A 25,721-nucleotide genomic window follows, 5' to 3' on the forward strand; every position below is an offset into this window, starting at 1 on the left:
TCAAGTGATCCTCCCATCTCAGCCTCCTGAGTAGCTGGGACTGTAGGCATGCATCACTGCGCAGGGCCGCGCCAACTTTTGGGAAAGGAAGGGTCATAAAAGCAGCATGGTGATTATCAGCTGATTCAAATGTCTGTTCTGGTTATTTACTTTATGGCCTTAGGCGTTCATTTGCTGTCTCTAAGCCTCAGTTTTTACATCTACATAGTTGGGGTAATAATTGCACTTGATTCTGAATTTGAAGATTAAATGAGAGTGCATAGTGTTTAGCATTTGGTAGAAGTATTAGTAGCTATAATTTACAACTGTATATAGGAATGTGTGTGTGTATTTGTAAATATTAGTATATGTAGTAATAGTAGCTTTAGAGGAAGAATATTGATAAGGGTATTTGACAGAGTGGTCAGCCACCAAGTATGAGAGCCAAGGACTAACATTGTGACACAAAATATTAAAAGGAAAATAGCATGTAGAAGGGCTGCGGAAGTCTTCTAGAAATTGCTGATCAGCCAGGGGGGAACAAGTGACTGATTTAGGTGTTTCAGGTTGGGTTGGGTTCCGCAGGATAGTGTTGATGGTGATCCTGGAAAATCACATTTGCCATCTCACATCAGGAATTCAGAATAGAGCCTCTGCTAGTGCATAAACTTTGTGCCAATTAGAAAAAGCAGCCATTTCTCAAGACAGTTGACTTGCATCAATTGGAAAATTGTTGTAATATACTTATTTTGCTAACACAGGACCCTTTATGTCCCATTTCCTATGAAATTCTAAAATTGTAGTGTACTTATTACAACAGTATCTATGATCTGAAATTTTGTCCTCCTAAGTATTTTTTTGTCTTTTTTTTTTTTTGAGATGGAGTCTCACTCTGTCTCCCAGGCTGGAGTACAGTGGTGCGATCTTGACTCACTGCAACCTCCACCTCCTGGGTTCAAGTGATTCCCCTACCTCAGCCTCCTACGTAGCTGGGATTACAGGCGCATGCCATCATATCCAGCTAATTTTTGTATTTTTAGTAGAGACAGGATATGCCATGTTGGCCAGGCTGGTCTCGAGCTTCTGACCTCAGGTGATCCACCTGCCTTAGCCTCTCACAGTGCTGGGATTACATGTGTGAGCCACCGTTCCTGGCCTTTTTGTCTTTTTTGAGACGGTTTCACTCTGTTGCCAAGGCTGGAGTACAGTAGCACCATCATGGCTCACTGTAGCCATGACCTTCTGGGTTCAAACAATCCTCCCACCTCAGCTTCATGTGTAGCTAGGATCACAGGCATGTGCCACCATGCCTGGCTAAGTTTTTTTAAAAAGGTGGTGTCTCACTATGTTGCCCAGGCTGGTCTCAAACTCCTGGGCTCAAGCAATCCTCCCACTTCAACCTCCCAAAGTGCTGGGATTACAGATAGGAGCTATCATACCTGGCTCCTCTTAAGTATTATGGCCCCTTGAATGCACAATGATGAACAGTCCTGGTTTTGAATTCTTTTAAAATGTATTTTATACTTTAACATGCTTAAAGGTGTTGATTTTAAAAAGGAGAATGATTATGCCAGTTACAAGACCTGGGATTTAATTATATGCACCTTTCCAAAAATGGGGAAGAATAAAGAAACTATTCACAGTTAGTGGTTTGAAGGAGGAGGAAAAGACATTGAGAAATTCTAAGAAAAATATGAAAAGCAAAGTGACATTGAAAATAGTAGCCAGAGCTGGGCACAGTGGCTTATGCCTGTAATCCCAGCACTTTGGGAGACTGAGGCAGGCAGATCACGAGGTTAGGAGATCGAGACCATCCTGTCTAACACGGTGAAACCCCGTCTCTTCTAAAAATACAAAAAATTAGCCGGGCATGGTGGTGGGCACCTGTAGTCCCAGCTACTCAGGAGGCTGAGACAGGAGAATGCTGTGAACACGGGAGGAGGAGCTTGCAGTGAGCCTAGATCGTGCCACTGCACTCCAGCCTGGGGGATAGAGCGAGACTCCATCTCAAAAAAAAAAAAGAAAGAAAACAGTAGCCAGAAGTATCAAATAGGGCTGTGTCATGGTTATGTTTTGGTTATAGAGTTTGTCTCATTTCAGAAAGTATTTTAAACTTTCAGAAGTCATGGATATAAGGCTCAGCCTCCATATTGGAAAAAGATAAAGCAAGCATACCAGCTGCCCAAGCTAATACAGTTATTATTATAAAAGAGTATGAAATTGGCTCTGAGTTTTTCCTGGCAGCCAGATTAAAATCAATGGGCCAGTGGCTCTCAGTCTCTAAGGCGCTATAAGGATCTGGAAAACCGTAAACGAAAGACGAAACTGGATTTTTTCAAAGAAGGTCATAAGCGACTCTAGTAATAGAAGTTTTGCTTGCTTCGAGGCTGGAAATCAATTACACATCCTTTTCTTAAGGAATAAATGATACAAATGGAGAAAGGATACTACTAGTAATATGAGTGCTAAAACAGTAAATTTCAGTTATTAAATTAGAGCAATTTCTTATATACAACTAGATTTCCACATTCTGGGTATGTCTCACTCAAAGCTGCCAAGTATCAGAATTACAGGCATTGGAAGAATGGACCGCTTGCCCTTCTTTTACTTCACTGGCAAAATTTAGTTAAAAACTTTTTCTCCTCTTTGAAAATCTTACGAAAATCTGCCGTAGCTTTACTCCCATCTGAGAGTATTTGCAGCTTCATACAGAAAAACCTAATGATAATTGGGCTTAGTGTGCTGAAACCCAGATGGGAATGGGGTGAGTGCCTCCTGGTCCAGGTCAGGGCCTTGACTGAACTGTTAAGCCTCTTGAAATTGCTAGAACGAGGACTAATTTCATCCTGTCCTGTTTATTGAAGAGATCCTGTAAGCTTAGAGCTTCAAAATTGAATTCCTCTGTCTTCCTTTTAAAGTCCACCCCACATGCGAGACCTAATCAAACTGCATCTGACTTCAAAGTCAGATCCTGAAATTTTTCTTTAGAGACTTCCTGAAGGTTAAAGTCATTTGTGTTCTAATCTCTGCCCAGATGTGGAGCTCTGTGGTATTGGAACTTTGTCCCAACTTCCCTTGTATTATCCACTTGCCAAAGACTTAGAATGAGAGAACTCTTCCTGTCACATCATTGCCCCAGGATGTCTCCTTGGAGAAGGAGTTTCCACTAGGTGAAATATCTAACATTTTGCCATCACCTAACAAACTTATTTAACACACAAAAAAAAGTGCTGAGGAAAGAAAATGGCAGGAATTGTCTAAGGTCCACAATGAGCAGGAAGTAAGCAGTCAGAGTGAAGACACAAGTTATGAGGATGATCCCAGCTCTCGCAGGAACAGGCTCTTGTCTGTTTCTTTCCTAATTAAATCACTTTGTTTGCCTTAAGCTCCACAATGCTAGGAAGATAGGTATTTCCGAGAAGCCTAAAAATCTTAAGGATAGATTATTTATTTTCTCAACTGTTAGTTCTTGATTTTTCCTTCTGTGTTTTAAAAAAGTGTATTTTGAACCTTGGAGAGAAACTATCTGGTCTTTGGCTTCTTCATGATCCAGGAGTAGTGCAAGTAGTCAGAGGACTGGACCAGAAGACCTATACAGCCACATATAGTTTGCCTGAGGAATGAACTTTCTTCCACCTACAGGATAGGAAACATACAAAATATTTACTTCTAAGTGCAGTTGGCCCTCTGTATCCATAGCTTCCACATCCAAGGATTCAACCAACAACAGATAGAAAAAAAATTTTTTAATTGCATCTTTACTGTATATGTACAGACTTTTTTCTTGTCATGTCCTAAGCAATACAGTATAACAAAACAACTATATAGCATTTTTAATGTATTAGGTATTATAAGTAATCGAGATGATTTAAAGTATACAGGAGGATGTGCACATGTTATTTGCAAATACTACAGCATTTTATATCAGGGACTTGAGCATCTATGTATTTCGGTATCCAAAGGAGATCCTGAAACCAATTCCCCATGAATACCAAGGGATGACTATACTATAGGATCTTAGTAAATTGTTTTTTTAATAGAAATTAAGTTGGCCGAGCACTGTGGCTCACGCCTGTAATCCTAACACTTTGGGAGGCCAAGGCGGGTGGATCACCTGAGGTCGGGAGTTTGAGACCAGCCTGGCCAACATGGTGAAACCCTGTCTCTACTAAAAATACAAAAATTAGCCGGGCATGGCCTAGAGCAATGGCTCACGCCTGTAATCCCAGCACTTTGGGAGGCCGAAGCGGGCAGATCACCTGAGGTCGGAAGTTCGAGACTAGCCTGATCAACATGGAGAAACCCTGTCTACTAAAATTACAAAATTAGTTGGGCATGGTGGTGCATGCCTGTAATCCCAGTTACTCAAGAGGCTGAGGCAGGAGAATTGCTTGAACCCAGGAGGTGGAAGTTGCAGTGAGCAGAGATCGCACTGTTGCGCTCCAGCCTGGGCAACAAGAGTGAAACTCCATCTCAAAAAAAAAAAAAAAAAAAAAAAAAGCCGGGCATGGTTGCAGGCGCCTATAATCCCAGCTACTCGGTAGGCTGAGGCAGGAAAATCGCTTGAACCCGGGAGGCAGAGGTTGCGGTGAGCTGAGATCGTGCCATTGCACTCCAGCCTGGGCAACAAGAGCAAAACTCTGTCTCAAAAACAAAACAAAACAAAAAAAAAAACAACAGCAACAACAAAAAACTAAGTCATAAGTCATTTCTTGTTATTACCTACCTGACTGTTCACTTGGAGACTGCTGGTTAGTTTGACTAGAATTTCTTTTATCTGGCTAGAATTTCTTTAGCCGTGTTCTGAGTACATAAGAACAGTTAACCAGAAGCCATATCGGAAGAGCATCACTTCTAATAATCTACTAGGAAGCTCACCTTGGGCAAGTCATTTACCCTCCCTGAGCCAGTTTTCTCAACAATTAAGAGATAGACCATCTGCTCTCTTGGAGCCCTTTTGAACTCAATCTAATCTATAGTCCTTTATGCTTTGTTCCATACTGCTTAAATCAGCTTCTCAGCATCACATCTCACTGGGGCATTTTGGAGAATAAGACAGGGATTCATGCTCAAGGACGGAAATTTTACTCTAGAAAACTCAGATTAACCACACTTGCTTATTCTTTAAAGTAAGTAGGAGTTGTGGAATAATGCTGATGGAGAGAGCAAGGATGACCCTGACAGGATCAATGTAAGAGAGGCTCATACCCACTGTAAAGACACTAGTCTGGCAGACAGTCTCCTTTTGTTTGCAGACAACCAAAATACACAAGTGTTCAGGAGTGCTTGTCTTAAGAGATGAAACACTTCTTTTTAGGTTTTTTATTTTGTTTTATTTTTGTGCCTGGAAGTGAGGATATTATAACAATAGGGAATTACTAGTTTTATTGCACTTTTGCTCTACTCATCTTTAAACAAAAAATATATCTCAGTTGATTATATGATTTCATTTTCTTTTGGTATCAGAGAGGATCTTTTTTCAAACATTGCATTTCATGAAATATCTATAAATTTTATTTGGCGTTCATTAACTACTCCTGCCAGAATCACTGTTTTAACGATTTCGGAAATTTTCCTACTATTTGCTTATAACTTCCAGCATGGTTACTGTGTTTGTGGCATATGTAATCAATAAATTGTAATCATTATAAAGCACCACAAATAATTTGTTTCATTTTATGGTCATCCTTGTATTAAGAAAACTGAACCTACTCTAATTTTTCCCCTTTTCTACCTCCCCTCTCAACAGTAAAAAGAACATAAGAAAGCAGCGAATGAAAATCTTATTCAATGTTGTTCTTGAAGCTCGAGAGCCAGGTTCAGGCAGAAGACTTTGTGACCTATTTATGGTTAAGCCATCCAAAAAGGACTATCCTGATTATTATAAAATCATCTTGGAGCCAATGGACTTGAAAATAATTGAGCATAACATCCGCAATGACAAATATGCAGGTGAAGAGGGAATGATAGAAGACATGAAGCTAATGTTCCGGAATGCCAGGCACTATAACGAGGAGGGCTCCCAGGTGAGGAAGGCCGGGGTACTGAAGTAGGCACATTTTGGGGGAGAGGAGTACTTATAGAATAATGCATTTTGAGAGACCAGCTCTAGGGGCTTAATTTGGATTATTCTTTTTGGTGACTAGGTTAATACTTTGATTTTTCTTCATTGTTTAAAATCAGAGGCAGTACATTATAAAGATTAAACATTCCTACTTTGTAATCTGACATCCTAGTTTTGAATTTTGCTCTGCCAATCCATGGGTAAGTAATTTATCCTTCCTGAGCCTGTTTCTTCATCTATAAATTAAGGCTAATAATAGTACTTGCATCAGAGTTGGTGTAGGATTTAAAAGAGATAATGTATACTGAGCATTTAGCAGAGTACCTGGTACTGAATAAGCACTCAAAGGAAAGCCAATAGTATTAAAATCTTTCATCATCATTATTACTACGATCCTCAACGACCATTCTTCTCCAAAGACAGCCTATATAGAAAATGTATAATTATATAAAAATCAGCATGATATTCCCATAAATGCACCTGTAAGTAATTGATTTAATTGCTTTTGCTGTGAAGCGTCTTGTTTTTTTTTTGAGACAGTCTCGCTCTGTTGCCCAGGCTGGGCTGCAGTGGCGCCATCTCGGCTCACTGCAAGCTCTGCCTCCCGGGTTCATGCCATTCTCCTGCCTCAGCCTCCCGAGTAGCTGGGACTACAGGTGCCTGCCACCACACCCAGCTAATTTTTTGTATTTTTAGTAGAGATGGGTTTCACCATGTTAGCCTGGATGGTCTTCATTTCCTGAGCTCGTGATCCACCCGCCTGAGCCTCCCAAAGTGCTAGGATTATAGGTGTGAGCCACCGCGCCTGGCCGAATCATCTTGATTTTTAGTTCTTTATCAGTATAACTAGGATACAGTCTCCCTTCTTTGAAACTTTTTCTATTTGATATCTTTTTATCCACTTTACATCTCCCAGAAATAAAATAACATTTTTAAGTCATTTGTTTCCCTCTGTAATTACATTTGATTATAAAATAAAGTATGCATTGAGGGTGCTTATAAATTTAAAAAATGATTCTATCTTAAGGGTTTACACAGTCCTCAGTGTCATTGGCTAATGTACCACTTGTCCATCACTGGTAGAGAAAAAAGCCATCTTTAAGAGAGATGGCCAGACAGGGGAGGTCGCTTTTTCCCTCAGCTCCTCTGCTTTGGTGGGTGGCCAAGGGAGGATATAGCATCTGCTGGGGAAGTAAGAGGAGGGAGCTATGGATGCAAAGTCATAAGGTGAGTAACGTTGTTCTTGGCTACATATTACTACCCTTGGCTCAGCCCTCAGAGATCCCTAAGCAAGGATAATTGTTTTTTTATAGATGAAGCTTCAGACTGTGAACTCAGATTTGGAATTTAAGATATTGAGATATTGCTCTCCAACTATCAGATATTTTTAGTCTCTAATTTCTGTTGGCCTAAGTCTGCTACCTTGAGTGTCCAGTGGAGAAGAAAAGTTTTTGAAGAAAACAACACATGTAAAGGTGTTTCAGAACTTCTGTTAAAACCTGCAGTGATTCTACTACAGTGGTTCTCAAACATTAACATGCATGTCTGTGCATTAGAATCACCTGGGAAGCTTAAAAACAGGCCAGTTAAGGCCTAGGCTCTCCCACAGATACAGTGATTTTATTGCTCTGTAGTGAGGCTGGTTTTGGTTTTCTTTAAGCTCCGAACTATCCTAAACTGTCTTTTTAAAACTTCTTTATGGATGCATTTTATACCTTAATAAAAAGTTTTTAGAGAATAATTTAAATATATTTTTGGAATGTAGGTGTACAACGATGCACATATCCTGGAGAAGTTACTCAAGGAGAAAAGGAAAGAGCTGGGCCCATTGCCTGATGATGATGACATGGCTTCTCCCAAACTCAAGCTGAGTAAGGCAGCCTCACACTTTGTTATTTAGTTTAGTCTATCAAGGAGAAATTGCTGATTTTTCTGAAATAATATTTAATTAAATGATGAATATATTTGAACTCACTGTACTCCAGCATGGAGTTCTTCCTTCTTGTCAAGCCCTCTTGTTTACTGTATTTTAAGTAGCTAAACTGTGACAAGCATGTGGGGAGTAAAATATAATGTCAGAGGTTTTGTTTACTTTCTTAAATGTAGTAGACATTTTGTAAATTTTAAATAGTAAAAATAGATTTTTCTCTACATATAATGCTGTAAGAATATAGTAGCAGATTTTTTTTCTTGGTATGTGTGTCTGACAATTACTAGAATTAAAAATGAATCCCAGCAGTTCCAACTGGACAGAGTTAGAGGAGTTAGAGATGTCCAGCCACTGTACTATACTCAGCTATCATTTGAATATAGTCTGTGGTTGGTTTTTTTATTAAAAGTTGTAAGAGAAGGCCAGGGACAGTGACTCATGCCTGTAATCTCAGCACTTTGAGAGGCTGAGGTGGGCAGATCACTTGAGGTCAGGAGTTCAGGACCAGCCCGGCCAACATGGTGAATCCCCATCTTTACTAAAAATACAAAAATTAGCCAGACATGGGAGTACATGCCTGTAATCCCAGCTCTTTGGGAGGCTAAGGCAGGATAATTGCTTGACCCTGGGAGGCGGAGGTTGCAGTGAGCCGAGATCGTGCCACTGCACTCCTAAGTAAGACTCTGCCTCAAGAAAAAAAAAAAAAAGGAAGAAAAAGGTTCGAAGAGAAGACAGCAAAAGTTATTAATACCATTAGATAAGAGATTTCTGTCTTCTTTAAAATATGTAAATAAAATAGATACCAAGCAATTGATAATGATACTCGTTGGAGCCATATTTGCTGAAAAGGGGGAAAACAGACAGACTAGCTTTTTTTTTTTTGATAAAGCATCTCGCCCTGTCACCCAGGTTGGAGTGCAGTGGTGTGACCTTGGCTCACTGCAGCCTCTGCCTCCCAGGTTCAAGTGATCCTTCCACTCAGCCTCCCAAGTAGCTGGGACTATGGGTGTATGCCACTATGCCCAACTAATTTTTTGTATTGTTAGTAGAGACGGGGTTTCACCATGTTGACCAGGCTGCTGTCAAAACTCCTGACCTCAAGTGATTCGCCTGCCTTGGCCTCCCAAAGTGCTGGGATTACGGGTGTGAGCCACCCCGCCTGGCCCGGACTAGCTTTTTTATCTGAAATGACTATCAACTAAATTTAGTAGTAGATTTGGGTATGATTTACTGCTAAGCGATGAATCCTTTTTAAGGCATTTATCTTTTCATGGAATTGTAAAAGCATACAGAAGATTTACAAAAATGTAAAACTTTCATTCCACTTTGTAGGAACACAGTATCTTTTAACTAGAGTGGATTTCGTAAGAGACTAATAATAGTTTAACAATAACTATCTAAATTATATTTAAATACATAAATTCACAGGAAGTTCAGGAAAAAAGGGCTTTTTATGTGGAATGTTAATTTCTTTTTTATTTCTTTTGTTTGTTTTAAATTAATAGAGGCAGGGTCTCCCTGTATTGGCCAGGCTGGTCTTGAACTCCTGGGCTCAAGCGATCCTCCTGCCTCTGCCTTCTAAAGGGTTGGGATTACAGGCATGAGCCACCGTGCCTGGCTTCCTTTTTATTTCTCTATGTTTTTTAATGAAAAATTTCAAACATATATAAATGTAAAGTACAGTGGCCAGGGAGGTGACTCAGTCCTGTTTCGCCATATTGGCCAGGCTGGTCTCGAACTCCTGACCTCGTGATCCGCCCACCTTGGCCTCCCAAAGTGCTGGAATTACAGGTGTGAGCCACCGTGCCCAGCCCAATACTTCTTTTAATCTGTAAACTCCCCTCCATCTCTCTCTTTTTCCACCCCTTACCATTTATCTGTTGAAGAAGTTAGATTTGTGCTATAGTTTCCCATAGTCTGGATTTTGCTGATTGCATCCATATGTTGTGGGGTTTTTTGTGTGTTTTGTGTTTTGTTTCATTTTGTTTTTTGGAGACAGGGTCTCACTGTGTCACCCAGGCTGGAGTGTAGTGGCACATTCTTAGCTCATTGCCACCTCCGTCTCCTGACTGAAGCAATCCTCCCACTTTAGCCTCTCAGGTAGCTGGGACTACAGGTACACGCCACCACCTCTAGCTCATTTTTTTTGTATTTTTAGTAGAGACAGGGTTTTGCCATGTTGCCAGGCTGGTCTTGAACTCCTGGACTCAAGTGATCTGCCCACCTTGGCCTTCCACAGTGCTGGCATTACAGGCATGAGCCACCACTCCTGGCCCACTATGTTGTACTTTCATGTGTTCCTCTGTCCTTTGCATTTCCTGTAAATTGGTAGTTGGAGCCAGAGGCTTGATCAGATTGAGGTCTGATCCCCTATCCTCTCCCTTTGGCAGAAAAACCGGCTTCATAGGTAATATATCATCTTCCATCAGGTACATGTGAAATCTATTTATGTCTTTCTGTTAACTGGTGGTGTTGCATACTTCATTAATTATTAATTCATGAAAGGGATGTAAAATTGTGATCATTTTTAATTTTATTCCTTATTAGCTCTAGAGAAACTTTGCCTTATCTGATATTTGATTAGCCAGTGGTACAGTGTTTTTCATGTGTGTGTCTTGCTTTTTGAAAGGATAAAGGCTTGTTTTTGTTTTTTGTTTTCCCCTTTACCAGTTTTCAAAATATGCATTGGTTTACTAACATCCTTCAATATTTACCCATTTTGTTGTTTGTTTATACATATTATTAAGAACTGCCAGACTTAAACATATGACTCAGTTGTGATTGAAGTTATTGCCGTTATTGATACTCAGGCTGGTTCAGGCTGATTCCTGTATTCTTTTTGTTTTGTTTTTTTTTGAGACAGAATCTCGCTCTGTCGCCCAGGCTGGAGTGCAATGGCTTGATTTCAGCTCACTGCAACCTCTGTCTCCTGGGTTCAAGCAATTCTCCTGCCTCAGCCTCCCAAGTAACTTGGATTACAGGCGCCACCACCACACCCAGCTAATTTTTTGTATTTTTAATAGAGACGGGGTTTCGCCATATTGGCCAGGCTGATCTTGAACTCCTGACCTCAGGTGATCCACCCACCTTGGCCTCCCAAAGTGTTGGGGTTATAGGCATGAGCCACCACGCCCAGAGGGTTCCTATATTCTGTTGACATGAAGTCATGGTAAGAAGTCATTGATAGATTCTTTACTGTCTAGTGTTTGAAGATATACCAGACTGGGAATCAGTCATTTGCCAATGAGCCCTACCTTTTTCATGTTTCTGCTAAAAGGTGAGGGTTCCTCAACATTACTATTTGGAATTAATATTTTAAAACTCTAGTGTGGGCTGTACTGCTACTGAGGTAGTCATTGTTTGTACGATTTTCAGTGGACAGAGCTAGGAAATTTGTGTGTGTTTGTTCGTATGCTTATATTTAAAGATAAAATACATCATAAGTTCATAGCAATACTTTCAATTGAGATTAAAGGCCTCAAGGTAATTATTAATGTCCTATGTTTTAACATCTGTTACCTCTTTTTATCCCACGATGAAAATCTCAGTTCTCAGTGATACCAGAGGTGATAGAATGTCACATAGCTGCTCATTTGCTTTATTCCTTATTCACAGCTTTCTCAACCTTACAGTACTTAGTCTCCCATCAAAAATATGATTACTGAAAACAGTTAAAAATTTTTTTTTAGTTCTTTTGTCTGCAGGTTATATTTCACTATAGACATGCTAATTGCTGGGTTTTACAAATTATTTGGAATCGACCCTTGTGGTTATGCTACCATCTGTATACAAATTTAGGTTCATTTATTTTATTCATTTAACTTTAAGTCTCTCTCTTTAGGTAGGAAGAGTGGCATTTCTCCTAAAAAATCAAAATACATGACTCCAATGCAGCAGAAACTAAATGAGGTCTATGAAGCTGTAAAGAACTATACTGATAAGAGAGGTCGCCGCCTCAGTGCCATATTTCTGAGGCTTCCCTCTAGATCTGAGTTGCCTGACTACTATCTGACTATTAAAAAGCCCATGGACATGGAAAAAATTCGAAGTCACATGATGGCCAACAAGTACCAAGATATTGACTCTATGGTTGAGGACTTTGTCATGATGTTTAATAATGCGTGTACATACAATGAGCCTGAGTCTTTGATCTACAAAGATGCTCTTGTCCTACACAAAGTCCTGCTTGAAACACGCAGAGACCTGGAGGGAGATGAGGACTCTCATGTCCCAAATGTGACTTTGCTGATTCAAGAGCTTATCCACAATCTTTTTGTGTCAGTCATGAGTCATCAGGATGATGAGGGAAGATGCTACAGTGATTCTTTAGCGGAAATTCCTGCTGTGGATCCCAACTTTCCTAACAAACCACCCCTTACATTTGACATAATTAGGAAGAATGTTGAAAATAATCGCTACCGGCGGCTTGATTTATTTCAAGAGCATATGTTTGAAGTATTGGAACGGGCAAGAAGGATGAATCGGTATGTTTTCAAAGCCATTTTCATTTTGAGGATGTGTGCTATTTAATACAAAAGAGATGAAAGAATATTGCTTTGATGTACTATTTCCACTTACGTACGTGATTGTAGTTGGTAGCATGCTATTCTGAATTCTAATTAGCCAGAACTTCTTAGGAGCGAGTATATTCTATGGGGGAGAGAAGGCACACCACTAAGTCATCTAGATTAAGGCCAGTGAGGAGGAAGACAAAATTGAAGGTCTCTTGAAAAGCATAAACTTAAAATACAGCCTTTCACAGAATGTGTTTTATAAAAAGATAAATGTTTCTAATTGGAAGTAGTAACTGCATTTTTCTTTTAAGGTTTGGCTTCAATGCATGACTGCTTTAAATAAAATAGCTCCAAGGTATTGACCTGACGTTAGACTGATATAAATTTGATCACCATTTTAAGTACCTCAGAGGGCTTCTTTTTTTTTTTTTTAATCTCAGATTTCTAAAGAGCTTGCTGAAGACATTAAATGTTTTAAAAGAAGCAAATTTAGATTTACATTAAACTTAAATTTCCTTCTAATTTTCATCTGTGATATATATTTGCTGCATGTCAATATCAAACTTGACTATTAAATTCAGCAATTACAGTGTATTTTATATGTGCTCTTGGAGACAGCTGGGAAAATACAAAAAAATAAAGATACAAACCTTACCTTCCTGGAGCTTACAGCTTATCGTGTTTAGAACTAGACCTTTAGGCAGTGTAATGCCAGCTAGAGAATCTATGAAGTCAGAAATTGCTCTGAACCTTTAAAGAAAAGCAAGTAGTGTTTGCTTTCAGTATCTTCGCAAATAAAAGAAAAAAGATCGTAACATTTGCTGCTTGTGTTAAGCACCAACTCTTTGTAAAGCACCATGCTAAACACTTTATGAAGGCAATCTCTAACCCTTACGATAGCCATTCTAGGTAAGTGATAATCTTCTCAGTTTGCATTTGAAAGAATTAGAGGCATAGGCAGAGAAAAGTTACCCATAGTCATCCAACTAGTAAGTGATGTGACTTGTCTTGCTCTTCACTGCAGAGAGCTACTCCTGAGCCAATTACTAGGACAAGTCATGGAGCACGGCCGTGGATGATAAGCCTTGAGCTCTGTGCTCTAAAAGCTTGAAGTCTGATGGATGGGCCAGGACTTATGCTTAAGGGAAAAATAATTCCAGACATGAAACAACATATCACAACCTGATATTTAGTAAAGATGGGCCACAGTTCTCCTAAAAAGGCATAAGGCATCAGGAAAGAATGGGTGGATAGGTAGGGTTCAAATGAGTAGGCAAGAGGATATTTCAAATAAGATGAATGTTATGAGCAAAGGAATGGAGTTAGGAAATGAATATGATATGTTTAAAAGACAGGGATAGAGTTGGGGCCAGTTTGGTGAGGCCCATGAGCGACACCTTTGAGAAATGGTCCTTAATAATATGGTGCTTCAGCAATTGGGTAGAAATAAAAAGAAGGATGGAGGGACATCTTGCAGTCAAAAACTCTTGATGTTACTCATTTATTCAACACATATTTATGGAGATGCTACCAATTAATGAGCATATTCTAGATGCATGGAATACACCAGTGGGCAAAACAAACTCTACTTTCTTTTTTTTTTTTTTTTTTGAGACGGAGTCTTGCTCTGCCGCCCAGGCTAGAGTGCAGTGGCCGAATCTCAGCTCACTGCAAGCTCCGCCTCCCGGGTTTACGCCATTCTCCTGCCTCAGCCTCCCGAGTAGCTGGGACTACAGGCGCCCGCCACCTCGCCCGGCTAGTTTTTTGTATTTTTAATAGAGACGGGGTTTCACCGTGTTAGCCAGGATGGTCTCGATCTCCTGACCTCGTGATCCGCCCGTCTCGGCCTCCCAAAGTGCTGGGATTACAGGCTTGAGCCACCGCGCCCGGCCAAACTCTACTTTCATGTAGCTTAGACTTCTTTCTGTTCTTGTTCTTGGCTTAAGTAGTCCTTAAGTCTAATACCCCTCCCTTCCTCACCTCCCTGCTTAGCCCCATTACATCTTGGTGTTAGTTCTGTGAGTCTTTCAATGATTATTTGTCTTCTAGATTATTAGGAACTTTGTTTATGTTGTATAGATGATATGTTTATTTTAAGAATTAAGATTTGTATCTGTAGGAAATTAGCTCTTTTCATTCTCCCATTGTTGACATGATTGTTTTTTGCTTTTGAGGCCTGGGAGATAGAATCCAAGGTACATTTTTATGAGATATTGGTGCACACAGTTTTACCCTCATGCCCAGAGCTTTGTTGAAAAACAAAAGGGATCCCTGGTAATTTAATAGTTAGGAAAAATATTTAAAAGAAGAACATGCAGGGAGCCATTCTTAACTTTGTAAAAGAAGGTAGTATTGTGACTGCTTATAGTGCTTATTAAGAATAAGTACTTAATAAGAATTGATGGGGATGCATCAATTTAGTGAATGATAAACTATGCCTTTATCTACTATATTATCAGTAACAAAGCTAGACATCCCAGAAATATTAGTTCATAAATTCAGTGAAGTCTACATACAGTAGATTTCCATGTTGATCTCTTAAGAGTGTTCGTGCTTCATCACCATTTACCCCTACCCCTACCCACCACTGTTACCCAACGTCACCTAGGACTTCACAGGCTAAAATAGAAGGAATCCGAACAGTGAGACATAACAAGAGAAAAATTCACTTAAGTGACAATAGTTTGTCCATCAACAGTGTTTAGTAATAACACAGTGCTGACTCTTGCCAGTTGGCTGCTGCCTTTCCTAAACTGCTGGCAGTATTCCCAGACTAAACACTCTGACCCCCTTGCAGATAAAAGGGACCTGTGGGAAGATGAACAAGGGAAGCATTAAGAGCCTCCTGTATTTGTAATTATTTCCTTTTGCTGAATGTCTGCCTTATATAAAAAGATTACTTAGCAATTGAGGAGGAATTTAGAGTTGTTTTTCCAGCTTGAGTATTTATGCTCCTGCACATTCAATGAATACCTGACATCTTAGATTAATAAATTCTTTATAGTCCTTGGAATAAACAAGAAAGCGTATGGTAGGTGCTTAGTGACTCTTGTACAAAATGTTCATTTCTAAACCATGTGATATGGTGGACTTATGATCTGCCCTTTCAGTATATCTTGAAAGGTATTTACAAAAATTTTACAAAAATTTTTTACTTTTAATTTACAAAAATTTTCACTTTTAATTTTATACTTAAAATTGTACACTGTTATAAAATGAACTTTAAATTCAAGTGAGCAGAATTCAAATATCTTCATTCAGAAAACCAGAAAACAGACATAAAATTGTGTTTTAGGGGCCAGGTACAGTGGCTCACACCTGTAATCCCAGCACTTTGGGAGCCCAAGGTGGGAGGATGGCTTGCACTCAGGAGTTTGAGACCAGTCTGGACAATATAGCAAGACCTTCCTTATCTCTACTTAAAATAAAATTTTAAAAATCAGCCAAGCTTGGTGACATATGCCTATAGTCCCAGCTACTCGAGAGGCTGAGGTGGGAGGATTGCTTGAGCCAGAAGATTGAGGCTATAGTGAGCCGTGATCATGCCACTGTACTCCAGCCTGGGCAGCAGAGTGAGACTCTATCTCAAGAAGAAAAAAAAAGTATTTCAGGGGTGTCTTCCCTTGGTAAGTTTTATTTGTATTACTTTCCTACAAGTATTAGCATTTCTATGACCCCAAAAGATATTTAAAACCTTTCCAAGGCCGGACACAGTGGCTCACACCTGTAATCCCAGCACTTTGGGAGGCCAAGGCAGGAGGATCACCTGAGGTCAGGAATTTGAGACCAGCTTGGCCAACATGGTGAAGCCCCATTTCTACTAAAAGTACAAAAATTAGCCAGGCATGGTGGTGGGTGCCTATAATCCCAGCTACTTGAGAGGCTGAGGCAGGAGAATTGCTTGAACCTGGGAGGCAGAGGTTGCAGAGCTGAGATCGCACCAGTGTACCCCAGCCTGGGCAACAAGAATGAAACTCCGTCTCAAAAAACAAAAAAAAACCTTTCCAGAAATACCCATTTAGGTTATTGATCGTGTCTTTTAATTGTTTGCCAGTTCACCTTTGCTGATGAGGTGCAGCATTCTGCTCCTCTCTGAAGTTTGATGCTCTAGTGGCATGTATCAACAGGCGGCTAACTTGGCCACACTCCTCTGACCAGAGTGTCTCTGTAACTGCTAAGACCTTTGTGGTTAGTTTTGTGAATAAGTTTTTAGACTCTGGTATTCTTAGTTAATAGAATTCTATTTAAGCCAGCCAGTTGTGGTGTCTCACACCTGTAATTTAAGCACTTTGGAAGGCTGAAGTGGGAGGATCACTCGAGGCCAGGAGTTCAAGACCAGCCTAGGCAACATAGGGAGGACACTGTGGCTACAAAAAATTTAAAAATTAGCCAGCTTAAGCCCAAGGAGTTGATGCTGTGGTGAGCTGTGATCACGCCACTGCACTCCAGTCTGAGTGGCAGAGCAAGACCCAGCCTAAAAAATAAAATAAAATAAAATAAGAACAATTGTATGTAAACCTTCCTCAGACCGCAGTGGACTAGAAACAGTAATAAAATTTCCTCCAGTCAAAATTCTAAAGTCTAAAGTTTATTTTGCCCACTCCCCACATTTTATTTATTTAGTTATGTATTTATGTATTTATTTATTTATTTTGAGACAGAGTCGCACTCTATTGCCCAGACTGGAGTGCAGTGGCACGATCTTGGCTCACTGCAACTCTCTACTCCTAGGTTCAAGCGATTGTCCTGCCTCAGCCTCCTTAGTAGCTGAGATTACATATGTGCACCATCATGCCTGGCTAAGTTTTATATTTTCAGTAGAGACTGGGGTTAACCATTTTGGCCCACCTTGACCTCCCAAAGTGCTGGGATTGTAGGTGTGAGCCACCACAACTGGCCTATTTGTTGATTTTTTTTTTTTTTTTTTTGAGGCGGAGTCTCGCTCTGTCTCCCAGACTGGAGTGCAGTGGCCGGATCTCAGCTCACTGCAAGCTCCGCCTCCCGGGTTTACGCCATTCTCCTGCCTCAGCCTCCCGAGGAGCTGGGACTACAGGTGCCCGCCACCTCGCCCGGCTAGTTTTTGTATTTTTTTTTTTTTTAGTAGAGATGGGGTTTCACCGTTTTAGCCAGGATGGTCTCGATCTCCTGACCTCATGATCCGCCTGTCTCGGCCTCCCAAAGTGCTGGGATTACAGGCTTGAGCCACCGCGCCCGGCCTATTTGTTGATTTTTTTAAAGAGATAGGGTCTTGCTCTGTTGCCCAGGGTGGAATGCAGTGGTGCCATCATGACTTACTGCACCCTTGAACTCCTGAGCTCAAATGACCCTCCCACATCAGCTTCCCAGATAGCTAGGACTACAGGTGTGTACTCCAATGCCCAGCTGATTTTTTGTTGAGACAGTTTCTTGCTGTGTTGCTTAGGCTGGTCTCAAACTCCTGGCCTTAAGCAGTCCTCCCACCTCGGCCTCCCAAAGCGTTGGGATTATAGGTGTGAGCCACCATGCCTGGCTGCCTTATTTCATAAATGAGGAAAGAGACTCAGAAAAGTTCTGGGTATGACATAGATAATCTTTTTTCCATCTTTCACTATGTTGCCTTTGCTGGTTCCCCAGAATTACACAGTTATTTCTGGGAAACTAAAATGAACACTAACTCTGAGGCCTGTAACCATTATAGAATGCCTTCATGGCTTTGCGCTACGTTCAGATATTCACAGGGTCTCACTAGCCTAGGCAACCGTGATGTAGGACCAAAAGGAGGAAAATAGAGCCTATTATGTAACACACCGGTCTGCTATTAAGAGAAAGTAAAAATGCAAAGAATGGATACGAGTAAGTGTTGAACATATTGTAGAAACTTGGTACAATTCTTGGTTCTGGCAGCCACCTTCCCCTGCCAGAATCAATTGATGCATGTGCCATGTATCTCCAAGAGAAAATACATGAAGCCTTTCCTTTTACATGAGCTGTACAAGAAGTGAGCCTTGAAGTAAAGGAAAATGGTGGCCATGAGGCTTTACCATGGTAAAATGACACTTCGGATTTTGTTTTAACAAACTTCAGAAAGATACTCTTCATAGACCTGTACAGAAATACCACTATATCAATTAAAGAAGCATTTAATAGAATTAAACATAACTGAGGTGTTTAAAAGAAACAGCTTGTGTGTCAGTGGATACTCTTGATGCCGTTATAGGACAGATTCAGAAATATATGAAGATGCGGTAGAACTTCAGCAGTTTTTTATTAAAATTCGTGATGAACTCTGCAAAAATGGAGAGATTCTTCTTTCACCGGCACTCAGCTATACCACAAAACATTTGCATAATGATGTGGAGAAAGAGAAAAAGGAAAAATTGCCAAAAGAAATAGAGGAAGATAAACTAAAACGAGAAGAAGAAAAAAGAGGTTGGTTTCTTTTCATTTTATTGAATATGAAGAAATGCACTGTCTTCTAGCTGTTCTCATAATTAGCTGTGGAAAAGAGTCCTGTTTTTATGAATGAAAACTCAGGGTATTGACTATATTAGAGTAGGCACAATGAGATGGAAATATTTTTATAGTTATCAATTTGGTCATCCGACCTGGGAAAGACTGAAAGTTACCTGTGGCACAGCTGTTATCCTAGCATTCCAGGAAAAGAGTCAGTTAATTCACAAGTGTGGGGGCTTAATGCCTCTTTATATTATTGGTAGATCAAAACCTAAGCAGGCCAGCTAGAACTAGAAAGCATTCTCAACAGTGAGTCCATCAAGTTTTTGCCACATCATACAGTAGCCTTGCTTTCCTCATAGATACTTTGGACCAGACAAGTAGATGATATTTTGGTTGAATCACATACCTGGAGAAAAGTTTAATTTTAATTGTATCAAACTATAAAATGTTACTTTGGGTCACTTGCCAGAATTTAGAAATATTTTGATAACAGGATCTTATGATTACAAATTGGATCATTTCTGATAAAGTTCAAGTTCACATAGATTCCTAGAATATGTGACTCTAAGTTATGTTAATCTTTGGCATCAAATCTCCTGCATAGATTTTTTTCCCTTAGGCGAGAAAACAAAATAGATTGATTTGAAGCAAATTCTTATAAGTGATGGCATTCTCTTCCCCAAAGAGAAGGGAAAGAAACCTAGTTGGTGAGAATAGTAATTTTGCCAGCATAGAACTAACTGCAAAACCAATAGCTTTGTCACCAAAGGAGATACATGATATACTCATTCAGGAAGACAGTGAATATATATGTGTGGGGTTTAGAGGAGGGGGCAGTCTGTGACTTTGCCAGCTAAAAGTGGTTGATGCAGAAATGCATGGAGTAAAGCTGCAACTTTGATGGCCCAAGGTGATGATCCAAGTTAAAGAATATTCTGAAAATTAGTCCGTAAAAGGACTGAGATAAGCTCTCCACATGTTCCCAGCCAACTGGAAACCTACACATGCTGTCGGGGAAGATGCAAAAGAACCTGGTGAAAAGCAAAATCCAAGGGGTACTTGAAAATTGACTGCGACTTTGAGTGCATCTCCCAACCTATACACAGATCTATCAGCACGTCATACATCCTTATGGGCTTGAGGTAGTTAAGTACAACCTTCACCTAAGTCATTGGCTGTAGAAAGAGAGGAACAACCTCTAGTGTCAAGTTTCCTAGTAGATCTATATTATAGTGGGAGCTCCAGAGGAGAGAAGAGAAAGGGGGAGAAAAAAAGATTTGAAGACATAATGAGTGAAAACCTCTCAAATTGATGAAAAACATTAACCTACAGCTCCAAGAATTTCGAGTAAGATAAACACAAAGAAAGCCCCATTTAGATACATCATCATCAAACTGATGAAAATCTTGAAAGCAGCAACTGATTGATCACATACATGTAATTATCTGCACATTCCATCCAGGGGCCTGGGGATTGTCCAGCCCAATTGACAGTTAGTGATACCTGAGCACTTTTCCCAGCACCTGGGGTCAGGGCCACTCAATCTGCCACTACCACCACAACTGGCACCCATCTTCATGTGTTACCTGTGGGTTGAGGTACCAGCCCACCCATCATAGCCATTGCCAGTACTGGTGCAAAACATTTGGGTCCCAGAGAGTTGTCCCAGCACTGCTACTGCTTTCACCCTTGTCACATCCACTGCCCAGGGGCTCAGGAACCCACCCACCTGCTCAATCCACTGCTGCCATTCCTGGCACTCCAGCAAGCCAGCTGGAGTCCCAAGAATTGGCCTGCCTGGACCTGCTAACACCAGTGCCAGTATACACCACTCTGGTGCCCAAAGCCTGGCACACTTGACAGCCCAGTCCCCAGCAATACTTTATCACAGCCTCCACTGTCAACTGCACCTCAAGCCAGGGGCCCCCACCTCCTCCCCACCCCCCACATTAATTAGGAACTGGGCTCCACAGGAGTCAGTGACTGGCAAGCAAGCGAACATTATCCCCTGAGCTCCACTTCCTGTTAGATCAGTGGTGGCATTAGATTCTCATAGGAGCATGAACCCTGTTGTGGACTGTGTATGTGAGGGATTTAGGTTATGCACTGCTTATGAAACTCTAATGCCTGATGATCTGAGACGGGACAGTTTCATCCTGAAACCATCCCACAACCCTCATCCCTTACCCCCACAAACCCCACCCCTATGGAAAAATTATCTTCCACGAAACTAGTCCCCCGTGCCAAAAAGGTTGGGGGCTGCTGCCCTAAGCTACTGAGGAAGTCATGGATACCACTGATACTGTTTACAGTAAAAGGAATCATACAGAGATTACACTACTGTACACACCCAGATTCAAAACCAAAGTATCCTGTCCAACCAACACCACAGATCTATCTTCAAGGAAAAGTCCTCTTCTACAAAAGTAAATTCAGAACATCGGAAGAAGTGACTGTTATACCAGACACACATATAGTATCAATGTAAGGACACAGGAATCAAGAAATATGATACCTCCAAAAGAACCCAGTAATTCTCTAGCAATAGATTCCAATCAAAAAGTAATTGATCGGCTGGGCGCGGTGGCTCACACTGTAATCCCCGCACTTTGGGAGACCAGAGCCAGCAGATCACGAGATCAGGAGTGCAAGACCAACCTGGCCAACATGGTGAAACACTGTCTCTACTAAAAATACAAAAATTAGCCAGGCATGGTGGTGTGCACCTGTAATCTCAGCTACTCGGAAGGCTGAGGCAGAAGAATACCTTGAACCCAGGAGGTGGAGATTGTAGTGAGCCAAGATCGTGCCACTGCACTCTGGCTTGGGACAGAGTGAGACTCCATCTCAAAAACAAACAAAGTAATTTATCAGATTCCAGGAAAATAATTCAAAGTTTCATACTAAAGAACCTCAGTGAGATACAAGAGAATTTTTAGAAACAATACAAACAAATCAGAAAAACAATTCAGGATATGAATGAGAACTTTATCAAATAGATATCATGAAAAAGAACTAAAAAATTCTGGAACTGAAGAATTTATTGAATGAAATACAAAAGATATTTGAAAGCTTTAGGACAGACTATATTAAGCAGAAAAAAGAATTTCAGGAATTGTTGACAGGTCTTTTGAAATAGTAATAACCCAGTCAGAGAAAAATAAAGAATGAGCAAAACTTGGTAACATAAGGGACACCATAAAGTGACCAAGTATTAAATTTTCAGTATTCCTGAAGGTGAAGAGGAAATTTTAAAACGTTGAAAAACCTGTTTAGTGAAATAAGGGATGAAAATTTTCCAAGTGTATCAAGAAATTTAGACATCCAGTTACAGAAGAGTCAAAGATCCCCAAATAGATAAAATTCAAAAAAGTCTTCCCAATGGTACATTACTGTCAGAAGTCAAAGATAAGGAGAAAATCCTAAAAACAGTAACAGTAAAGTATCTAGTCATCTGTCATGGAGTCCCCATTGGGTTAACAGTGGCTTTCTCAGCAGAAATCTTACAGGCCAGGGAGAATGGGATGGTATATTCAAAGTACTAAAATAAAAACTGCTGGCAAAGGATACTATACCCAGGAAAATTATCTTTTGCAAATGAAGGAGAAATAAAGTCCCAGACAAGCAAAAACTGAGGGAATTCGTTACCACTAGATTGGTCCTATAAGAAATGCTTAAGGGATTCCTACATTTGGAAGTGTAAGACAGTAACTGCCATCATTAAAAGACATGAAAATATAAAAACACTGGTAGAGCAAACATACAAAAAAGGAAGAGAAAAAATTCACATGTTACCCACTACAGAATATCACCAAACCTCAATGATAAACCATAAGAGGAAAACAAAGGAACAAATGATATACAGAATAACCAGAAATCAAGTAATCAAAAAACAGAAATAAGCCCTTATATATTAATAATAATGTTGAATGTAAATGGATTAACTTTCCACTTAAAAGGCATAGGCTGGGCCAGGAGCAGTGGCTCACGCCTGTAATCTGAGCATTCTGGGAGGCCAAGGCAGGTGGATCACTTAAGGTTAGCAGTTCAAGACCAGTCTGGCCAACATATAGTGAAACCTCGTCTCTACCAAAAAATACAAAAATTGGTTGGACGTGGTGGCATGCACCTGTAGTTCTAGCTACTTGGGAAGCTGAGGCAGGAGAATTGCTTGAACCTGGGAGCTGGAGGTTACAGCAAACCGAGATTGCACCACTGCACTCCAGCCTGGGCGATAGAGCGAGACTCTGTCTCTCAAAAAAAAAAAAAAAAAAAAAAAGACATAGACTGGCTGAATGTATTTTGAAAATATGACCCTATGAATATATGGTGCCTACAAGAAACTCATCTCACCTGTGAAGACACATAGACCGAAAATTAAGAGTTATAAAAAGATATTTCATGCAAATAGGGACCAAAAGTGAGCAGGAGTAGCTTGCTTATATCAGATAAAATAGTCAAAACAGTAAAAAGAGACCAAAAAAAGGTCATTACGTAAAGATAAAGGGATCCGTTCAGCAAGGGGATCTAACAGTTCTGAGCATATATACACCCAGCACCAAAACAGCCAGATATATAAAGCAAGCATTATTATATCTAAAGGGCAAGATAGATTGTGGTTGAAGTCCACAACCACAATAGTAGTTGTGGACTTCAACATCCCACTGTCAGCATTCGATCATCTAGACAGAAAATTAACAAAGAAACACTGGATTTAAGCTGCACTTTAGAACAAATGCATCTACCAGACATCTACAGAACATTTTATCTAACAGCTACAGAATGCAGATTTTTCTCATCAGCACACAAAACATTCTCCAGGATAGACCGTATGTGAGGACACAAAACAAGTCTCAACAAATTTTTAAAAATTGAAATTAGGCTGGGCTCACACCTGTAATCCCAACACTTTGGAAGGCCAAGGCAGGCAGATCACTTGAGCTCAGGAGTTCAAGACCAGCCTGGGCCACATAGCAAGACCTCATCTCTATCAAAATAAATAAATTTTTTAAAAATTGAAATCATATCAATTATCTTCTCAGACCACAATGGAAGAAAACTAGAAATCAATAACAAGAGGAACTTTGGAAACTGTACAAATACATGGATATTAAACATGTTCCTGAATGACCATTGTATCAAGGAAGAAATTTAGTAAGATAAAAAATTTATTGAAACAAAAATTGAAACACAACAAAACCTGTAGGATACAGCAAAAGCAGTGCTTTTTACAGTAGGAAACTTTACAGCAATAAATGCCTAAATCAAAAAAGTAGAAACATTTCAAATAATCTAATGGTTCACCTCAAGGAATTAGAAAAACAACAACAAACCAAACCCAAAGTTAATAAAAAGAAATAATGAACAACAGAATTCAATGAAATATGCCTAAAAAAATGCAAAGGATCAACAAAACAAGAAGTTGGTTTTTTGAAAAGAAAACAAAACTAGTAACTCACTTGCCAAACTAACCAGTAAAAAGAGAAGACCCAAATAAAATCAGAAATGAAAAAGGAGATACTAAACTCATACTAGAGAAATACAAAAGACCATTAGAGACTAACACGAACAACTGTACAGTAACAAACCGGAAAACCTACAGGAAATGGATAAATTCCTGAACACATACAGCCTACCAAGACTGAATCAGGAAAAAGGACTAATAATAAGTCAGGAGATTGAATCACTAATAAAAAGTCTCCCAAGAAAGAAAAGTCCAGGACTGAATGATTTCATTGCCAAACTCATTCTACAAAGGCCAATATTACCCTGATGCCAGAACCAGACCAGGATGCAACAATAACAACGAAAAGAAAACTACAGGCCAGTGTCCCTGATGAACATAGATGCAGAAATTCTCACCAAAATTCTTGCAATATGAATCCAACAGCATATTTTTTAAAAATACACCACAATCATGCGAGACTTATCCCAGCAATACAAGGATAGTTTAAAATATCCAAAAAACAGGCCGGGCGCGGTGGCTGAAGCCTGTAATCCCAGCACTTTGGGAGGCCGAGATGGGTGGATCACGAGGTCAGGAGATCGAGACCATCCTGGCTAACCCGGTGAAACCCCATCTCTACTAAAAAATACAAAAAAAAACTAGCTGGGCGTGGTGGCGGGCGCCTGTAGTCCCAGCTACTCGGGAGGCTGAGGCAGGGGAATGGCGTAAACCCAGGAGGCGGAGCTTGCAGTGAGCTGAGATCCGGCCACTGCACTCCAGCCTGGGGGGACAGAGCAAGACTCCGTCTCAAACAAACAAACAAAAAAAATCCAAAAAATAAACATGATGTTTCACATTAACAGAATGAAGGACAGAAACCATATGATTATCTCAATACATGCAGAAAAAGCATTTGATAAAATTCAGCATCCCATTCATGACAGAAACTCAACAAATTAAGCATAGAGGGAACATATCTCAATAAAGGAACTGAGCACAGTGGCTCACACCTGTAATCCCAGTGCTTTGGGAGGCTGAGGTGGGAGGATCAGCTGAGACAAGGAGTTTAAGACCAGCCTGGGCAATATAGTGAGATCTGACTTTACAAAACAAAAAATTAACCCGGCAGTGTGGCATATGCCTGTAATCCCAGATGGCAACTCCAGAAGCTGAGGCAGAAGGAGCCCCACGAGTTTGAGTTTCCAGTAAGACTCTATCTGTAAAAATAAATAAATAAGTTTTAAAACATGATAAAGGCCGTATATGACAGATCCACAGCTAACATCATGCATAATGAGGAAAAGCTGAAAGCCTTTCTTTTTTTTTTTTTTTTTTTGAGACAGAGTTTCGCTC

The 25,721-nt window shown here is 40.2% G+C and overlaps 1 protein-coding gene across 18 annotated transcripts in view; it reads left to right on the top strand.

The window, feature by feature from the left end:
• Window positions 1-25,721, top strand: part of PBRM1 (polybromo 1) — a 148,964-nt gene that overhangs the window by 64,657 nt on the left and 58,586 nt on the right. For all 18 annotated transcript variants that reach the window (XM_026447990.2, XM_026447995.2, XM_026447992.2 and 15 more), the window contains 4 exons: window positions 5,729-6,005; window positions 7,809-7,914; window positions 11,815-12,457; window positions 18,684-18,895. In XM_026447990.2, the coding sequence (XP_026303775.1) occupies window positions 5,729-6,005; window positions 7,809-7,914; window positions 11,815-12,457; window positions 18,684-18,895 (1,238 nt within the window). The remainder of the gene's footprint in view (window positions 1-5,728; window positions 6,006-7,808; window positions 7,915-11,814; window positions 12,458-18,683; window positions 18,896-25,721) is intronic.

Source organism: Piliocolobus tephrosceles, chromosome 2, assembly GCF_002776525.5.
Source record: "Piliocolobus tephrosceles isolate RC106 chromosome 2, ASM277652v3, whole genome shotgun sequence".
Classification (NCBI taxonomy): Eukaryota; Metazoa; Chordata; class Mammalia; order Primates; family Cercopithecidae; genus Piliocolobus; species Piliocolobus tephrosceles.